General features: G+C 52.2%; 1 protein-coding gene across 24 annotated transcripts in view; it reads left to right on the top strand.

Moving 5' to 3' along the window:
* Positions 1-17894, top strand: part of ZBTB7C (zinc finger and BTB domain containing 7C) — a 388369-nt gene extending 370475 nt beyond the window's left edge. For all 24 annotated transcript variants that reach the window (XM_035270999.3, XM_054244168.2, XM_035270993.3 and 21 more), the window contains 2 exons: positions 4152-5378; positions 15320-17894. In XM_035270999.3, the coding sequence (XP_035126890.1) occupies positions 4168-5378; positions 15320-15971 (1863 nt within the window). In that variant the 5' untranslated portion in view covers positions 4152-4167 and the 3' untranslated portion in view covers positions 15972-17894. The remainder of the gene's footprint in view (positions 1-4151; positions 5379-15319) is intronic.
* Positions 17895-18307: the final 413 nt, after the last annotated feature.

The following is an 18307-nucleotide window of genomic DNA, read 5'->3' as shown; positions in this document are numbered from 1 at the left end:
TTTTTTTCCCTGTGCATGTTATTCTTGGAGACAGAACTGCCTTCGCTTAGATGATGGGATGGAAGGCATGGGGACAGAGGCATGACATCCCCTTTGGGACACTGCTGTCTCCTGGCTCACCAGGGCATGGGAATCTTAGGGTAGGTCACCAGGGAAGCTCCCAGTGTGCAGGGCAGGGACACTTCTTCCCAAAGAGACAATGAAACAGCAAGTGACAGCCCTCACCTCCTGACCGCAGCTTACCTCTCCCACTCCCTGCCACCAAAGTTAGTCTCCTGCCTGGAAAAACAGCCTTGAGCTACCATGGTTATATCTGTTTCTCCAGGAATGCATCAGTGACCACAGACCAAGGCACAGTGAGAAGTCACTGCTGGGAAGACCAGCCTTCAAGTCCAGGGTCACAGAGTGGCTCATCCCTTCCCCATCGCCAGATCCACTTTGCGCTTCTGGCTTCTCATGGTCATGATGTGTGTTACCAGATTTCTCGTGACCATCCTATCACATGATGAGGAAACAGAAGTCCAGAGAAGTGGAGAGGCCTCCCAAAGTCACACAGCTGTGGTTTCCCAATTCTGAATCACAAGTAGACATTGCTCCCAAAGCACAGAAGATCTGCACTTAGCATAGGACAACCACGCACCATTCCTCAGAGTGCTCAGACACATTTAACACAGTGGGACGCTGATCACCAACACGTGGTCTAATGGGTTTCAGCTCTTCTATTTAAAAAGGCAGAGAAAAGCTTAAGGAATGGTGAGAATTCTCCCTGAAAAGCATTTTAAAACATTTTCATCTCTAAAGGAATAAGCCCTTACCAAGAAAGAAAACTTGACTTTCCATAAAAATCTAATTTCCTGGGGTTTCACTGACTTTGGCTTTTTACTTAACAGTGAAAGGGTCATTTCATTTACACACAGTCTTTTCAAATGAGAAGGCCCCTTTGGGGGTCAGAACCCTGCTGCCTACAGGGTGGCTTTGTGGGAATTAGAAAACGGTGTCACTTCCTCAATACATTTACTTCCATCTATCAAAACATTGTTGTAATACATGGATTTCATTAAGTTGAGACATTTAACTGCCATCTGCCAGAAAATTATCATGATAAATATCACAAAACTATAATTTCTATGAAATAGCATCCCTGGATTATCATCTATTGCTGCGTAACAATGCAAAAACATAGTGGCTTAAAATGAGAATAAACATTTGTTGCCTCCCAGTTTCTGTGGATCAGGAATTTGGGAGAAGCCCAACTGAGCAGTCCTGGTTCAGTGTCTTTCATGAGGTTGCAGTCAAGATGTCAGCCAGGACTGCTGTCATCAGAAGGCCTGACTGGGGCTGAAAGATCCACTCTCAAGGTGGCTCACCCATTCAACTAGCAAGTTGGCATTGGCTGCTGGCAGAAGGCCTCAGTCCTCTGCCATTGGGACCTCTCCCTAGGGCTGCTTGAGCACCCTCACAACATGGCAGCTGGCTTCCCCAGAATGAGTGAGCCAAGAGAAAGCAAGGTGGAAGCAGCAATGTCTTTTATGACCTCACCTCTGAGGTCATGTCTCTTGACTTCCATAGATCTTATTGGTTAGGCAGGTAAGCCTTATTTATGTGGGAAGGGATGAAATCATGCCACCAAGAGGCAAGAGTTACTGAGAGCCATGTCTGAACCTTCTACCACAGCCCACTTAGATGTAGTGCCGTTATACAGTAAAAAAGTTGCACAACAGTAATTTCAGGCCAGCTAAGGACAGCCGTTGCCATAGACCTTCCACCAACTTTGTTCCAGGACTGTGCTAAGCACTTAATGATATTATCTGCCCTCAAGCAGCTTACAATCTAGCAGATACACCAATCATTACAGTTCAAGGCAGAGTCAAATAAATGACGAGTCAAATAGGAGACCAAAGGCTGGAGAGACTAAGCCTCTAAATTGAGGGATGGGGAAAGGGTTGTCTAAGTGGGCCCTGGAAGTGTGGATGGGATGTGGACCCCTAGAAGTGCAAGATGTTGGGTGTTCTCAAGCCAAGAAAGCAGCATGAACAAAGGCATGGCAGCTGAGAACAGGGTGTATGTTTAGGGTGTGGCGAGTAGGGGCTGCGAAGGTACATTTGGGTCACATTGGAGGGGAATGTTGCAGCCACTCAGTCCATCTAGGTGACCACCCACTCTCAGGTATGCTCAGAAGGTGGAATGGGAAAAGCTGATTGAGCCACAGCTCTATTTTCTCCTCTCCCCTTCTCTTCTTGCCCTAGCAGAAGAGAAACCACCACCAAAACTTACACAGAGTAGGGGAGGCTGTCCGGGGAGCAAGGGAGAGGAATCCCTCCCAAGACTCTTAAGAAAGGCAGTAGCCTGGGGCTGGGGCCCTCTCCACTTTATTACAGTTGTTATGTCCCTTTAAGTTGTTAGGGCACAGACATTCTTGATTTGTTCTCTGTGCATCCCCAAAGTCCAGTACAGAGCCTGACACAGGAAGAAACCCCAATAATATTTAGTGAATGAATGCATGGACTGGCAGGGTCTCTGGCCCTTTTAAAGATGAGAAGGTGGGAAAGCAGTGAGGCCCTAGCTCTGGGAAGCCTCCCAAGCCTCTTGGGGCATGGCAGAGAAGTCTAATTCCAGGTACCTGGCCAGTGAGATTGCTTAGGGAAGGCCTGGGCTGCCCCATGGTGGAGGAGAAGGTGAGGGCAGGGGAGGAGCACCCAGCACCCTCCATGCCCGCCACCTCCCCAGTGCCTCCAGGCCCCACTCACATTTCATGAGCTGGCACTTCTCACTCCTCCCCACCCCCTGCCTCTGCCTTCCCAGGGAAAAACATCCAGAAGATAAATGTGTAAGGATCTCCAGAGCGCTTCCTGCTGAGGCGTGGGGCTTTAGGGTTTTTCTTTTTTGTTTTCTCCCCACTTTATTGTTATCTTGGTACAAGCCGCTGGGCCAGGACGTTGCTAAGATTTATCTAGATGGGCCATGCTGAAACTTTGCTGCAAGTAGAAGAGCCCTATCAAGCTCGTCCAACCCGCCTTATTTTATTGCTGTTGTTATGTTTTGTTTTTAGACTTTCACCAGCCTGAAGCCATGGTTTTTAGTTTCTGTCTCTAGTGATAAGTGGAAAAGAGGGATGAGGAAGGGGCTTTACTGGCCCAAGCAGAAATAGAAACTAACAACCCATGACCGTATTCTCTCCTTGGGACACCCCTACCTGCTCTGGCACATACCACATTTTGTCCTGGTTGACTCTGTTCACCCGTGCTGTGAGCTGTACTTCCTGAAAGGAAGCGATGCCAGTTGTCCTCTGTCATGCCCTGCTTTCTCCTGGCAGCTGCGACTGGCCATACTTTATGTATAACATGTATAATGATAAGGTGTCTCAGAAGAGGCTTCTCACCACAGGGGTTATTTTCATGAGGCTAACAGAATACAGATATGAAAAAAGTAACAATGTACTTGCATTTATATTTATATTGCATGTATATTTATATTGAATATTGCATTTATATTTGTATTGAATTTAAATATTTATAGGTGAAATGGCTCTCAGATATACATATATAGGATGTTAGTTTTTTTTAATAAAAAGATCAAGAATTACAAATGGAAGAAAACTTCAACTACAGTGAATGAGTAAAGTCGGGAAGCAAAACACTCCACGAGGCCCCCATTCACTTGCTGAAAATGGGCCACAAAATTTGTTTTAAGCTTCCCAGTAGCCAGTGCAAAGTGTGAGTCTGTTACAGAGTCAGAGGATTTGTGAGACAAACCAGAGCCGCTTCTCAGCAGAAGCAGTGAGAGGTCCTTGCCGCACAGAGGTGGGTCCTGTTCCTGTAGTCAAGGCAACAGCTGGGTTTGTGTGGCTTCTCATCCTGCCATTGTATTCTGCAACTGCATGTTGGCAAAGTGGAATTCAGTAAAACCAAGCCTGCGAGAAGCCTTGCAGGCTTTGCCGAGTACCTGACACCAGCTGCCCAGTGAGAAACCTAACTCCAAGAGTCTTAGGGGTCGAGAGAAAAGCCCCATCTTGTAAGCCACGCTGTGAATTGCAGGTGAGATTTGGCAAAGCTGAGAGGCAGGAGGACCAGCCTTGCAGTGGACAGGGAGCCCTTATGCAAAGGAGGTGGCTCACTGAGTCCTAACCCAGTCTTCTCTGTGTGTCTCTGCAGGGCTCTGGCTGAGAACATGGCCAATGACATTGACGAGCTCATTGGCATTCCCTTCCCCAACCACAGCAGTGAAGTCCTGTGCAGCCTCAATGAGCAGCGGCACGATGGCCTGCTGTGCGACGTGCTCCTGGTGGTGCAGGAGCAGGAGTATCGGACCCACCGCTCTGTCCTGGCTGCCTGCAGCAAGTACTTCAAGAAGCTCTTCACCGCCGGCACCCTAGCCAGCCAGCCTTACGTCTACGAGATTGACTTTGTGCAGCCTGAGGCTCTAGCCGCTATCCTGGAGTTCGCCTATACCTCCACGCTCACCATTACCGCCGGCAACGTCAAGCACATCCTCAATGCCGCCAGGATGCTGGAGATCCAGTGCATCGTGAACGTGTGCCTGGAGATCATGGAGCCTGGGGGGGACGGCGGGGAGGAGGATGACAAGGAGGACGACGATGACGACGAAGATGATGATGATGAGGAGGACGAAGAGGAGGAGGAAGAGGAAGAGGAAGAGGATGACGATGATGACACAGAGGATTTTGCTGACCAAGAAAACTTGCCTGACCCCCAGGACATCAACTGCCACCAAAGCCCTTCCAAGACGGACCATCTCACGGAGAAGGCCTATTCAGACACCCCCAGGGACTTCCCTGACTCCTTCCAGGCTGGCAGTCCTGGCCATCTGGGGGTGATCCGGGACTTCTCCATTGAATCTCTGCTGAGGGAGAACCTGTACCCCAAAGCCAACATCCCCGACAGGAGACCCTCCTTGTCTCCATTTGCCCCAGACTTCTTCCCACACCTCTGGCCAGGGGACTTTGGTGCCTTTGCCCAGCTGCCTGAGCAGCCCATGGACAGTGGGCCACTGGATCTGGTCATCAAGAACCGGAAGATCAAGGAGGAGGAGAAGGAGGAGCTGCCCCCACCCCCACCACCACCCTTCCCTAACGACTTCTTCAAGGACATGTTCCCTGACCTGCCTGGGGGGCCTCTGGGCCCCATCAAGGCAGAGAACGACTACGGTGCCTATCTCAACTTCCTGAGTGCCACCCACCTGGGGGGCCTCTTCCCACCCTGGCCCTTGGTGGAAGAGCGCAAGCTGAAGCCCAAGGCCTCTCAGCAGTGCCCCATTTGCCACAAAGTCATCATGGGGGCCGGGAAACTGCCGCGGCACATGAGGACCCACACCGGGGAGAAGCCATACATGTGCACCATCTGCGAGGTCCGCTTCACCAGGTGCGCATTGCAGCCTCGGGTGTGGGGGACAGGGCCGGAGGCCATGGGGGACAGCGGAGTTGGGCAGGGAAGCTGGGGATGGTGACAGAGACCCAGAAAGATCCCAGACACATGCAGGTTCGTGGCTAGCAGGGGTGCTAGGCGTTACCTGGTACTGTGACTTTCAAACCCTTTTTAGGAGCTGCAGTATTTTCTCAGATAAAATATATGGAAACCCATGACATAAAACAGCTAAGAGCAGGACTGTTTTGGTTGGGACAGAAGTGAGGCGCCTCAAGCATCTTGGTTGCTTGGCTTCCCCATCCTCTTCCAGCTGTAAATTCATGGAGCCCAGCTGGGATGGATGGCACTCCCAGATGGAGTGCTGCCCCTTCATTTTATTTGGAGAAGCAGCTGCTGACCTTTATGAAGCATGTTCTACATGCCAGGGGCCTTCCTAGGCACCATAAACATACTCTCACCACAGCCAGGCCCTGGGAAGATGGGAAGATGGGGAGACATGGTGGACTTCGTTTACGATACACCTCCTCGTAGCTAGCTGACCACGAGTGTGCACTGGAAAATGGCAGAACTGGGACTGGCATCCCAGTCCCTGTGTGACAGCCAAGTCTGTGACCAGGAGACTGCAGAGGTGCCTGTAGGTCCTTCCCATCATTTTGGGATCAGACCTAAAGGTTGGGCCTCTTTTTATGTTCCCCTTTGCCTTTCCATGTTAGGAAGGGGGACAGCTCTATGCTGTTATAAAATTCGAAATTTGAAATCAATACGTTATAAGCCAGTCATCTTTCACAGACCCTGTCCCATTCAGCAAGAGTATGTTATATGCCTACTCCGCACAGCAACTTTTGCAGTCAAAACTGATGAGTGGGTTGATGTGGGGTCAGATCTGTCCACTGCCAGCTTTGGAGAGGGCTCACTTTTGAAAAATACAGGCTGTTGGTGCTCTCTATGGTTCCTGGCGGGAGGCTGATCTTCTCAGCCCTATCCACAAATGCGGAGGATTCTAGTGGGTGGCCTGGCATTGGGGCTTCGTCATTTCAGTGTGTCCTGTGTGCACAGAGCCTGGCGATGTCTACCCTGTGACCACGACTTACTAGACCAGGTTCCTTCCCCACACTGCCACTTTCCCTCTCAACTCACCTGGAGAGACCCACGCTTATTCCAGTGGTGCTGCTCCTGCCCCACTTCCCCCGTTGGAGATGTATCTTTGGGAATTGCTGGCAGCTCATTCTTTTGATTTTCCTCAGTGGGCCCAAAGCTTTGGCCTGAGGATGCAGCACAAGTTTGTGAATGAGGGTGGATATCAAATCAGGGACTATGCTTTTCCAGAAAAAAAAAGATGAGTCCTCTCAAGTCATGAGACCGGTTCTCTTGGGTGGCTTGGAAACTAACGTTGGCAGAGAAGAGTTTCAGAAATTCGTTCAGTGGACCCTGTTGTGTCTGAAATTGCTCTGCTGGCTCCTCTGATGACTGCTTTGAAGGACAACACTGATTGTTTCCAAGGCAGCCTTAGGGTCCTACTCACAGCTGCTTCTGTGAGGAGAACCCCAGATAGCATCTGTCCCGGATGCTTCCAGTGACAGTAGAGGGAGAAGCTGCAGGAGCAGAGGGGCAGGGCCTCACAGACCCAGGATGTGTCTTCCTTGCCCTTAGCAGTGAGCTAAGCCAGCCACCCGGCAATGCCGATGGCAGGGCGCCCTGCTCCTGTTAGCCCCCAGAGCAGGCAGACCCAAAGTTCCCGAGATTTGCCTCCCCTTGGATGTCCCTCAGTGACAGCCCTGCCACCCCAGTGCCACTGTGGTTGATGTTGCCCCCTGCCTCCTCCTGAATTCACCTTAGCCCCATGGAGCCAGGCAGAACACCTGAACAGGCCTTGGCAAAAGCACAGAAACCACCGAGGGAGATAAATCAGAGCACCATGTGAAAGCCAAATTCGGGTACAGCTCACACATCTTCAAGGGGAGTCTGACTTCAGCCCGAGTCCCAGCCCTTGCCTATGACTTTAAGATTGCCAGGAAGCTCTGCACAGGCCCAATCAGGAAAGCCAGCCGCGTTATCAGCCCAGAGCATCCTCTCCTGCTAACACAGGCTCCACCTCCCTCACTGCCCATGGCTGTCCCCTTGGCAGATGGCTGACAGGAGCACCTCTCCCGTCACGGGAGACTGAGGCTGGTGACTCCAATTCCAAAGGGGTCTGTGTCTCAGGGTACCACTGTGGCCCTCCTGGCACCTGAGCCGCCACCTCCCTTCCTTCCCCACTCCCTTTTCTCTGGCCCACACACAGCCTTCTGTGAGGTCCATGCCAGGTCTGGATGGTCTGTGTGCCCTGTTTTTTTTTGTTTTTGTTTTTGTTTTTTGAGACAATTTCACTCCCGTCACCCAGGCTGGAGTACAATCACATGATCTCAGCTCATTGTAACCTCTGCCCTCTGGGTACAAGTGATTATCCTGCTCCAGCCTCCCAAGTAGCTGGGATTACAGTTGTGTGCCACCACACCCAGCTAATTTTTGTATTTTTAGTAGAGATGGGGTTTCATTATATTGGCCAGGCTGGTCTCGAACTCTTGACCTCAGGCGATCCACCCATCTCAGCCTACCAAAGTGCTGGGATTACAGGTGTGAGACACTACGCCCGGCTTGTGTGTCCTGTTTTAAGGGAAAGTTTTAACCTTGCACAGTCACTGCTGACAGACTCTTCACCCTCTGGACCCTGGGACATTCTCTGGGAGTAGGCCTCCTGATTGGGGCAGCAGTGCTGTGTTGTATAGGAGGGTGACATGCCAGATTCCTCCCTCCAGCACATTCCTGATGGTCACTCAGGATGGTCTCTGTGTCTGCAGTCCCCACTCCCGGCCAGGTCTGTGGTAGGGGGCAGCTCTGGTCATCCAGCCATCTGGCCTTGTGCTCCTCCTGCTCCAGAATGGCAGCTATCTGGCCCCAGGCCTGTCTCCAGCTGAAGCCAATGCATTCCAGCCCCCTAGGCACCCCCACCACTTATCCCTGCTGGGCTCTGACCCTCCCAAAACAGATCAGACAAGCTCTTGAGTCTCTCTCTTACCAGGAGGGAAGAAACCCCGGGCTAGGGGAAGGCAGGGTGGAGAGATGACTCCTCCTCACTTCAGAGGCTTTATTGCTCACCGTGGGCTGTGGCTGCCCTTGTGGGGCACTCCCCATTCTCCTCCCTCACATTCTTCAGAATCACTGGGCCTTTGCTTCTCACCCTGTCTCTGGACCTGCCTGGCAAGGATTCTTTTCAGTGCTTGAAAAGCATGGACTGTCCAGGTTGAAGTTTTCCTGTAATTCTCCCTGTGGCCAAAGCTCCCTGCAGGCTTTCCACGGGGACCTTCTTTTTGGCTGAATTCCCTGTTGCGATTCCTAACACCTGCTCCTTCCACCTGGAATCTCTTCAGCAGCCACTTAGAGCGGCAACAGCCAGCTGCCTTATTGACATAGAATTCCCAGACTCCCTTCCAAGGCCACGCCACTGAGACTGGGCCCTGTAGTGTCCCTCTTGTCCCCCAACAAGGACCCAGACATGCTGCCCTCAAGCCTTCCTCTTGGAAATGATTTCCTCTTCTGGAACCCAAGTCTTTCCTTCAGCACAGCTGAGCTTCTGCCCTGGCAAAGTCCCATTTCCTACCTCCTTGATGCTGGGAAGAGCTCAGGGTCCTGTGACACTCCTGTGGGGTGCTGGAGAAGCCTGCCCTTCCGCCACATGGTGGCCCATCAGCCCAGGCTCTGAGTCACAGCATCCCAGATGCCAACTCCCAGAATGTCCACACCCCATGGGGACGTCACTCCTAATGACCTCAGCAGCCACAACCAAGGTGGAGGGCATGGGGACCCTTCCAGCAAAGCCCCTCAACCCCTAAGGCCCTGTCCACTACTGTCATTCTGTGGGTCTGGAGAGGAGGGACAGAGTCCCCCCCACACACAATGGTATTGTCTGTTCTTTGGTGTCAGAAACCTCACCTCTGAGATAGCTCTAGATTTCAGCCAGTCCTACAAGTTGTCCCACCACTGATCTGTTCCAAATATGAAATATCCCTAGGCAGGGCCTTAAAGGCATCAACCAAACTGTTTCTTTGGCCCCATGCTGTCCTTTCCTAGCTCTGGTTACCCCATAACCACTGGGGTTCCCTTTGCCTGTGCACTCCCTTGGCTCAGTTCAAGGGCACTGTTTTCTTCCTGGGAAAGGGTCGTGCTGGCCAGAGAGGCAGCTCCTGTCCCTTCCAGGTCCTACTTGAGACAGAAACAGCTCCAGGTCATAGGGCAGAGGCAGTCTAGACCAGGATTACCTCAGATCCTCTTCATCAGGGGTCCTTTCCCTTCTCTTCCCAGAAAGCTGGGAAGCTAGGAGCCAAAGGTTAGAATGGCAGAGTTCTGCCAGAGGTGACACCTAGGTCGAGCCTAGAAGAACAGGAGCCATGTGATCTTGGGAAGATAAAGCATTTGTCTTCATGCATAGCGACACTGCCGAGCTTGGTGGGTATTTTCTCTGTCCACAGACATCCCAGGTGGCCCCCCGCACACCTTTTTGCCCCCTTTGCAGCCATCACTGCCACTGGGCCTGGCCCTGGCCCTGTGAAAGCCTCTACACCTTCCTCCTCTTTATTCCCGCCACATGGGTCCTTGATTGCAGGCCACAGGGACTTTCCTCCCACCTCCCCCAGCCCTTCTGTTAGGACCGCCTAGAGAGCACGGCTGGCTGATCTCCCTCCTGAAGCCCCTGCATCCTGTGGAAGCCTGGCTCCCAGTGGTGCCCCAGCCATGCTTGATGGGGTCAGTAGTGAAGGCAAGAAACTGCAAAATGAGAAGAGACTGGCCCAAAGACAGCAGAGGTCCCGTGGAGGGCACACAGTCCTGGGCGGGGATAGGCGACCCCTGCAGCACAGTCACTCTGACAAGCCACGCTTTCCAGTTCCCGCTGAACCCTGAAGGCTGCACCTTTCCGTCTCCACCACCCTCCTCCAGTGCCAGCCAAATGCTGACCAGCCCTGTCCCCCACGGCTGCCTGCTCTCCAGACAAGCCAGCAATCTGCCTTTTGTTTTCCCTCTGTTTTCTTTGTAGTCCTCCCACTCCTGGCAGCTCTGGGAACCTTATTAAGATAATGTAATGGCATTAGCAGTGGTAGCAGGAAGTGTGTGTCTCAAACCATCAGGTTACAAGAAGTCCAGTGGAGGCTGCTGGGAAAGCATTATCCTGATTGGGAGACTTTCTGGAGGCCACAGACCTCAGGCCAAGACCCCACAGCCCTTTTCTTTGATTCTGGGAATGAGCTCATGAGGACTTACACATCTTTCCCAACAATGGGCTCTCCAGGCTGGAAGGGAGCATGTAGACAGAGGCTTGGGTGTGTATGTCCTTCACTGTCCCTGATGCAGAGAAATGGAATGAGATGACAGACAAGGGGACCAGGGCCAGAGGAAAGCATGTTGGATTTGGAATTGGGCACCTCTGAAATTGGCCCCACTAGTCAGTCACCAAACATGTGATGAGCTTCCTCTCTATCTACATTCAGTGCCGTGCAGAGTATAAAAGAGCATCCCACAGGTTCTCATCAAAGCAGATACCAGACCCTCCATGACACATGCAGGGAGGAAGAAGGCTAGGCCGAGGAAGGGGCACCCTGGCTCTGCACTTGGCCTTCTAGGAAGGCCCTAAGGATGGAGCATCGGTGTCCAAGCACAAGACATGCACACAAGGGAAGGAGCCAGGGTTTACCGGGCATCCACCCTATCATGTGATGGGCTGTGCACTGGGGGACCAGCAGTCCCATTTATACTGGCATGATAGGGCCAGCCTCTTCTCATTCTGCAGTCCTTGTAGGCCACAGGTGTTCAAAGATGCAGAGTTGGCCACAGTGTGGGGCAGTGCACCATGGGGGACAGTCAGGAAGCTGGCAGAGTAGATGGGAGTGAGCTTGAAAAGAGCCCAGAAAGCTATGCTAAGGGGTATGTGAGTACATACGCCACTGGACAAGGGAGGCCTCAGGAAATTTTAAGTGGAATCTCCAGACCTCCATTTCTACAGAGAAGTAACTAAGAGCTCAGCTCCCGAGATTCAGGCTAGAACATATTCCCACTAAACACACACTGCTTCCACAAGCAGACTGAATTTGTAAAGGAGCAAGGAAGCCAGCCAGCCAAACAGACTCCAGAAAGAAATTTAGTAGACACCCATTACCCAGATGCAAACACTCATGGAGCACGAGCTGTCCCAAGGATGCAGCCCAACCCCCATTTAGAGATTAGGAAACTGAGTCCAGACCAGAGAAAGGACCTGGTCCAGTTTTTGGAGCATGCCCAGCACCACCTCCAGCACCAATGCACATGTCATAGTATCCACAGGAAAGGTCAGTGTAAAGGAGGAGGCTGTGTGGCCCCTGAACACCATTCCCTCTTTGGTCCTTGCTTTCCTTATCTTGGAATTAATTAGATCCATGTTTTCAAGGTCGTGAGAAATGTAGTGCTAATGGTGTGGCTTACTGGGCCCACTGACTCAAGCAGTGAATCAAATGTAGTAAAGTGTGCCTGGTAAACTAGATGATCCTCTGAAGTTTTTTCCAGAACTGGCTTATCATGAGCTTTGCACACTCTTCCCACCCCTTACCCCCACTCCCCCAAAATGTCTCCGTTAAGGAAAGACAGCTCCTGCGCAGCTCCATTGGCACACCCCAGTCTTGTGGCCACAGAGGCAGAAAGCTGGCTACTGGTGCCCTCTCGTGATTGTTCTGGTCTGCCCTTTCTGCAGCAGTCCTTGCAGGCCACAGGTTGGGAGTCCCTCATGTGAAAATCTATCCTTCCTCATCCCCAGAATAGCTTACAAACAAACCACAGCCAGGTAGCCCCTCAGGTTTCTTTGCCCCTCACCAGCTGGATAGCTTTGGGAAGCGCTGGACTTCTTCGAGCCTCCTTTCTGCCTATGTCCAAGTGAGGAAATTATACCAAGTGTGTTGAATCCAGCTCGCTCAAACCCAGATTCTCTCCATCTGCCCTGGACAATGGGAAGTGATGTCTGGTGCTAGGTTTAGCTCTGCACAGAGAGGTTAAATAACTTGCCTGAGGCCACCCAGCAAGTTGGTGGTGGGTCTGGAGCTACAGCTGGGACTCCCAGACTCCTAGAGGGGCCCTACCTCTACACCATACCTTGCCTCTGAATAATGAATTCCCAGGGTCAATGAAGTCACATACTTACTTCCCCATAGCATGTGTTCAATAAAAGGACATTGTAGGCACCTTCTCCATGCTTCTTACATATGTAGACCAATTGTCACAAAAATGGGACTTATTTTAGATACACTAATGAGAAGTTTGGGAGACATTTGAAAATTTGCCACTTACATTGTCCATTGTTTGAGAGTGACCTCAAGGGTCAGTACTACTAATTATGTGTAATAGTGACTTTAAAAAAAAAAAAAAAACCTACCTCAGCCAGGCATAGTGGCTCGTGCCTATAATCCCAACACTTTGGGAGGCCAAAGCAGGCAGATCTCAAGGTCAGGAGTTCGAAACCAGCCTGATCAACGTGGTGAAACCCCATCTCTACTAAAAATACAAAACTTAGCCAGGCACGGTAGCACATGCCTGTAATCCAGCTACTCAGGAGTCTGAGGCAGGAGAATCACTTGAACCTGGGAGGCAAATGTTGCGATAAGCCAAGATCACACCATGGCACTGCAGCCTGGGCAACAGAATGAGACTCCGACTCAAAAAAAAAAAAAAAATCTACCTCATAGGTCGTGGTGAGGAGTAATGAGATGATGCATTTTTAAATGAGATGATGCCCCACTCAGCTGATTCTGAGCCCTCTACCAGGCCTGGTGATGGAGCCCATCCGATCACCTAGCATCAGTGTTTCCATCAGAGCCTGGATGAATTTGTGAAGGCCCAAGACATATCCCTCAGGACTGGGAAACTGCATCACTCCAGATGGTACAGATGGCCCTGGGTACCCGACACTTCCATTTTCACAGCCACAGTGCCACAGTGAGAACAGAGGCCTTGACTCTCAGGCCTGCCGTGACCCTCTAGGTGAGCTTGGCAAGTTTCCTAGCTCAGCCTGTTTGCCCACCTACATGGTAGAGGCTTTGCCTGGACTGGTGGTTCTCAATGTGGGGTCCACGGACCACCACCACCAGCAGCATCTGGCAACCGGTTAGAAATGCAAATCCTGTCCCTCTCCGTACCCAGACCTACTGCTCAGAATCTCTGGGAATAGGGCTCAGCACTGTTTTACTGAGTTCTGATCATGATTCAGATGCATCCTTAAGTTTGAGACCTACTGGCCTAAATGGTCTCTGAGGTTCCCTTCCTCCTCAAAAATCCAATCATCTAGTCTAGGTGAAATCTGGGTTACAGAGACCACAGTATGCTGGTAGGGGGTGGGATATCACAGTAGGTTACTGTGTAGCCTGGGGGTGGCAGGTGGGTTGTAGAAGAAGCAGGAGCAGTGGGATGTGGAAGGGAGGAGGGACCCCACTTTCCTTCCTCCCCCTCCCAGGGCCTCTCCAGCCTTCCTGTGAGCACCGGTGGGAGGACTGGATCTGTCCTCTCTGATCCTCCTCCCACAGTGCCTGCCAGTGTTCATGGGAATGTCCTTTTCTCTCCTGCTCTGCCTCTGGAGAACCGGTTTGAAATGAGAGTTGGTGAGACCTCTAGTGGTCAGGGGACACCAGGAGCCTAGGACCTGCACCTGCTGTCCTGGGATTATGTTAAACTGGGTTTCAATCTGGCCATGTTAGGGAGGACACCTGGACTCCACATCTGCTCTGACCTCAAAGCAGAGCCTGAAATTATAGGCAGATGCTCCACCCAAGCCACACCTGCAGGGAGGAGGTGGGAAACTAAACACAGAGCTTCCTGGCCCATATGGTCCCGTTGGGGAAGGCTGCAAATTATCCCAAGAGGAATTCCTACAGCCCAGCTGCCTAAACCTGAGCCACCTTAAGCTGGTTTACCCAGTGCTCAGTCTTTATGAAAACAACCCCCTGATGTCAGTTTTCCCGTCAGGCCACCAGGAGGTGCGTGGAATTTCGTTCACACCAATCCAGATGCTTTCCATCAGCCCTAGACAATGAGAATGGATGTCTGGCTCCAGGTTCAGCTGTGCAGTGAGGTTAAGTAACTTGCCTGAGGTCACCAGCAAGTTAGTTGTGGGTCTGCAGCTGGAGCAGAGGCTCCCAGACCCCCAGTTGGTACCCCACCCTACATCATACCTTACCTGTGAATAATACCACTTAAACTCTGAAAAGTTTTGCCCTAGATTAGGCTGCATTCTTGTCGCACCTGGCTCTTTTGTAAAACCCTGAAATTGTCTACAAAGAGGAGAGCCCAAGGCTTAGGATTAGAAACCAGTATGCAGGAGGTTTGAATGAGGTGTGCCCAAGCTTCTATAGCCTCCCAGATTAGTGCCAAACACAGGCAGATCTCAACAGCTCAGGGGCTGGGATGGGACCACGGGCTTTGGGCCAAAGCATATGGATGAACTGGAGGGAAAGCATACCGTTGCCTAGAAGAGTGGGTGTGAGATTAAAGTGCAATCCAGTATCAGCAGAAGTCACTGCACTGTTCTAGGACCAAGGTCAGAATGCTGACTTCTGGCAAAGTATCTACCTAGCAAGTCCATTTTCCAGTATGTGAGATAAACTCCTAATAGAGTGGGAGTTTTGTCACTCTAAGCTCGGGTATAAAAGGAGTTCGGGGAGTGGGGCTTTCAGGACACTGCTCCTTCCCCATCCCTTTAATCCAGGTGAGTAACCATATCTGTCTAAGGTGGGACAGCAGTTGAGGGTAGATCTAGCATAAGATCTATCTCTAGTAGGGAGCCTAGATCTATCGCCAGTAGGGAGCCTCCGCTGGTTCTGGAGGAAGGGGAGCCGAAGGTTAGGAGTGGCTCCTAGTGTTCCCTGCGGGACTGACCACCAGTCTCTGCATTGCAGGCAGGACAAGCTGAAGATCCACATGCGGAAGCACACGGGCGAGCGGCCCTACCTGTGCATCCACTGCAACGCCAAGTTCGTGCACAACTACGACCTCAAGAACCACATGCGCATCCACACGGGCGTGCGGCCCTACCAGTGCGAGTTCTGCTACAAGAGCTTCACGCGCTCCGACCACCTGCACCGCCACATCAAGCGCCAGAGCTGCCGCATGGCGCGGCCCCGGCGCGGCCGCAAGCCCGCTGCATGGAGGGCAGCCAGCCTGCTCTTCGGGCCCGGTGGTCCGGCCCCCGACAAGGCGGCCTTCGTGATGCCGCCCGCGCTGGGCGAGGTGGGCGGCCACCTGGGCGGCGCCGCCATGTGCCTCCCGGGCCCCAGCCCCGCCAAGCACTTCCTGGCGGCGCCCAAGGGCACCCTGAGTCTGCAGGAGCTGGAGCGGCAGTTCGAGGAGACGCAGATGAAGCTGTTCGGGCGCTCGCAGCTGGAGGCTGAGAGGAACGCGGGGGGCCTCCTGGCCTTCGCGCTGGCAGAGAATGTGGCGGCGGCGCGGCCCTACTTCCCACTGCCCGACCCGTGGGCCGCGGGCCTGGCCGGCCTCCCTGGGCTCGCCGGCCTCAACCACGTGGCCTCCATGTCGGAAGCCAACAACTAGGCGGGTCCCTGTCGACTCCAGCCCTCCAGCCCTCCAGGCCGCTGTACCCCACCCCATGGATCTGGACTTTTCATTTTAAAAACCCAAAGGGAAAAATGAAAAAAAAAAAAAAATACTAGCAGTGATGGCATTTTCCTGGGCTCCTAAAGCAGCTGCCTCCTTTTGCTGGTGTCTGAGAGGGGAATCTCTTCCCAAAGAGCCTGGAGCCTGGAGCCCGCGCCTCCCCCCCCCACCCCTCCCAATCCCCCACCCCCCTCGGCTGTCTCTCTGGCTCTCACATAGAAACTTGCACTGGCCTTTGCCACACGGAGCTGGGTGCCCAGCAGCACTTAGGAGCTGGGTGAGTTCGGAGGGCTCAGGGGCAGTTGGCCTGGTGCCCAGCCAGGCAGAGCAGGAGGAGGGTAGGGGCTGGGCATGCACCTTGGTTAAGCCCCACCCCCTGTGGTAGAGTCTCTGCCAACACTCCTCTGAGGGCTCATTTTCCAGTCTCCAGTGGCCCCGGGGTCCTTTTGAGAACTAGCCACCTGCCTCCTAGAAAGAAATGCTCTTTGGCAGGGAGGCCTCCTGGAGTCAGAAACCAGGCTCTGGGAGGCCAGGGCCATTTTTCCCTTACCTGTCCTGTGACCTTGACAGGTCGGCCCTCTGTAGCTCAGTGTCACCTGGCTGTGGAAGGGGCTGGTAACTTAGGTTCCCTTCCTCTGCCCCTAAACACATATACATCTATCTCCCCAGAGAATCCTGGAGAGGACAGGAGCTTTGTACTCCCCAGGTCCATGGGGAAACAGTTTATCTTTCTGGACTTATTACCATAAGCTCTCTATTACCATATTTGCGTAGGTGAGAACTATGGCCAGCCTAGACAGAGGTCACAGGAGACAGGGGAGCTTCAGAGCGTCACTGAAGCCCACAGGCAGCTCTGGGAACTCCCGATGCCACCCTACTTTCTCTGCAGGCGGCTGTTGACATCTGGACCCCTGGGGGCACTATTTAGTGTTTACCCCATCTCCAATGCCCCCTCCAAGGCTGAGCAGTGTCTTGGGGCTCTCAGGGCCAACATCGAAGAGACGGGGCCACCTCTCAACACCTAGCAACTGTCTCTCCTCACCCCAATTCCTGAAAACAGACAGAATGCCTGCTTTTCTCGGGTTTATCTGTTTGCTTTTGAGTTATAGGTTCCTCAGGGCCATGGCATGGCTAATGATGGTCCCCTTTGTTGTGCAAGAACCCCCTCCACCCCTTCATCCTCCCTGTGGGGGTGAAGTGGGAGTATTTGGGTTCCCTTTTTTGGCAAAAGGGCTCAGTGCAGGGAGGCGGAAGCCTCTGAGGTTTGAAGGGCACTATGACTTAGGGCTGTCACATGTTCTCCTGGTTCGTGAGTTTGAAGCAGGTCCTGAAAAGGAAGGCTGTGCTGGCCCCATGCCTTCCTGACCTTCTCTCCCCCCCTCTCTTTTCTTGCCAAGTTTGCTTTGGTTTCTCAGCAGCCCAGAGAGGAGGAGGATTCATCCCCAGGGAGCCCAGGGCTGGATCCCCAGTCCCTCTGCCATGGGCACAAAGAGACTTCAGCTCTTCCTGTTGCCTTGGCTTTTTCCTGAGCAAACACACAACAAACAAAAAGGCCGAGAGGAGCACAGACTCTGTCCCTGTCACAGTGCTCCAGAAGAGACCCCTCTGGTTCTTTGTACCACCGGATGCCGCTCCAGCTGGCAGGATTGCTACACACACCCTCTGTCCTCAGAAGTCATCTGCCTGGGCAGCCGCCTCTCAGATTCCTGTCTTCGTTTCAGACACTTGCCTCTGAAGCATGCCCATATCCACCAGCCAACGTGCCCGTGTCCCCTCCTTCCCCAATCAGCCAAGCGATTGGGGCCAAACCAAACTTTAAAAGAAAAAGAAAGGAGAAGTGAATAAATTGGATTCCAGTGGTGTTGGGGCTTTTGTTTTTATTTTGTAAAGGTAATGACTTCTTATAAACTCAATTTTTCAGATGACTAGTTAGTTCTTTTGTTTTTTCTTAGCTGCAGTTTGGAGTTGTACATTGTAAAATACCCAAAGATGTTGAGTACTGTATGATCAAGAACTTGAAGCAAATGGGTTGTGGGGGGAGGGGTGCTTGTGTTTTTAGTTTGCTTCCATTTTTTTTTTTTTTTTTTAATGTTTCAATTTCCCTGTCTGTCTGTGGGAGAACTTTGGAATTTTTTCTATTTATAACTCCTTTTTTATGTGATTGCTCTATGTAAAATGACACTCAACAAAGTTTGCCTTAGTGATTCAAGGGACAATCTTCCATAACTTTGGTCGCACGCCGCATCCTGCCGAGAACAACTCTCAGCTAATTT

This window comes from Callithrix jacchus, chromosome 13 (genome assembly GCF_049354715.1).
Source record: "Callithrix jacchus isolate 240 chromosome 13, calJac240_pri, whole genome shotgun sequence".
Classification (NCBI taxonomy): domain Eukaryota; kingdom Metazoa; phylum Chordata; class Mammalia; order Primates; family Cebidae; genus Callithrix; species Callithrix jacchus.
Note: the sequence above shows the minus strand (reverse complement) of the source record. Positions and strands in the feature narration are given on the sequence as shown.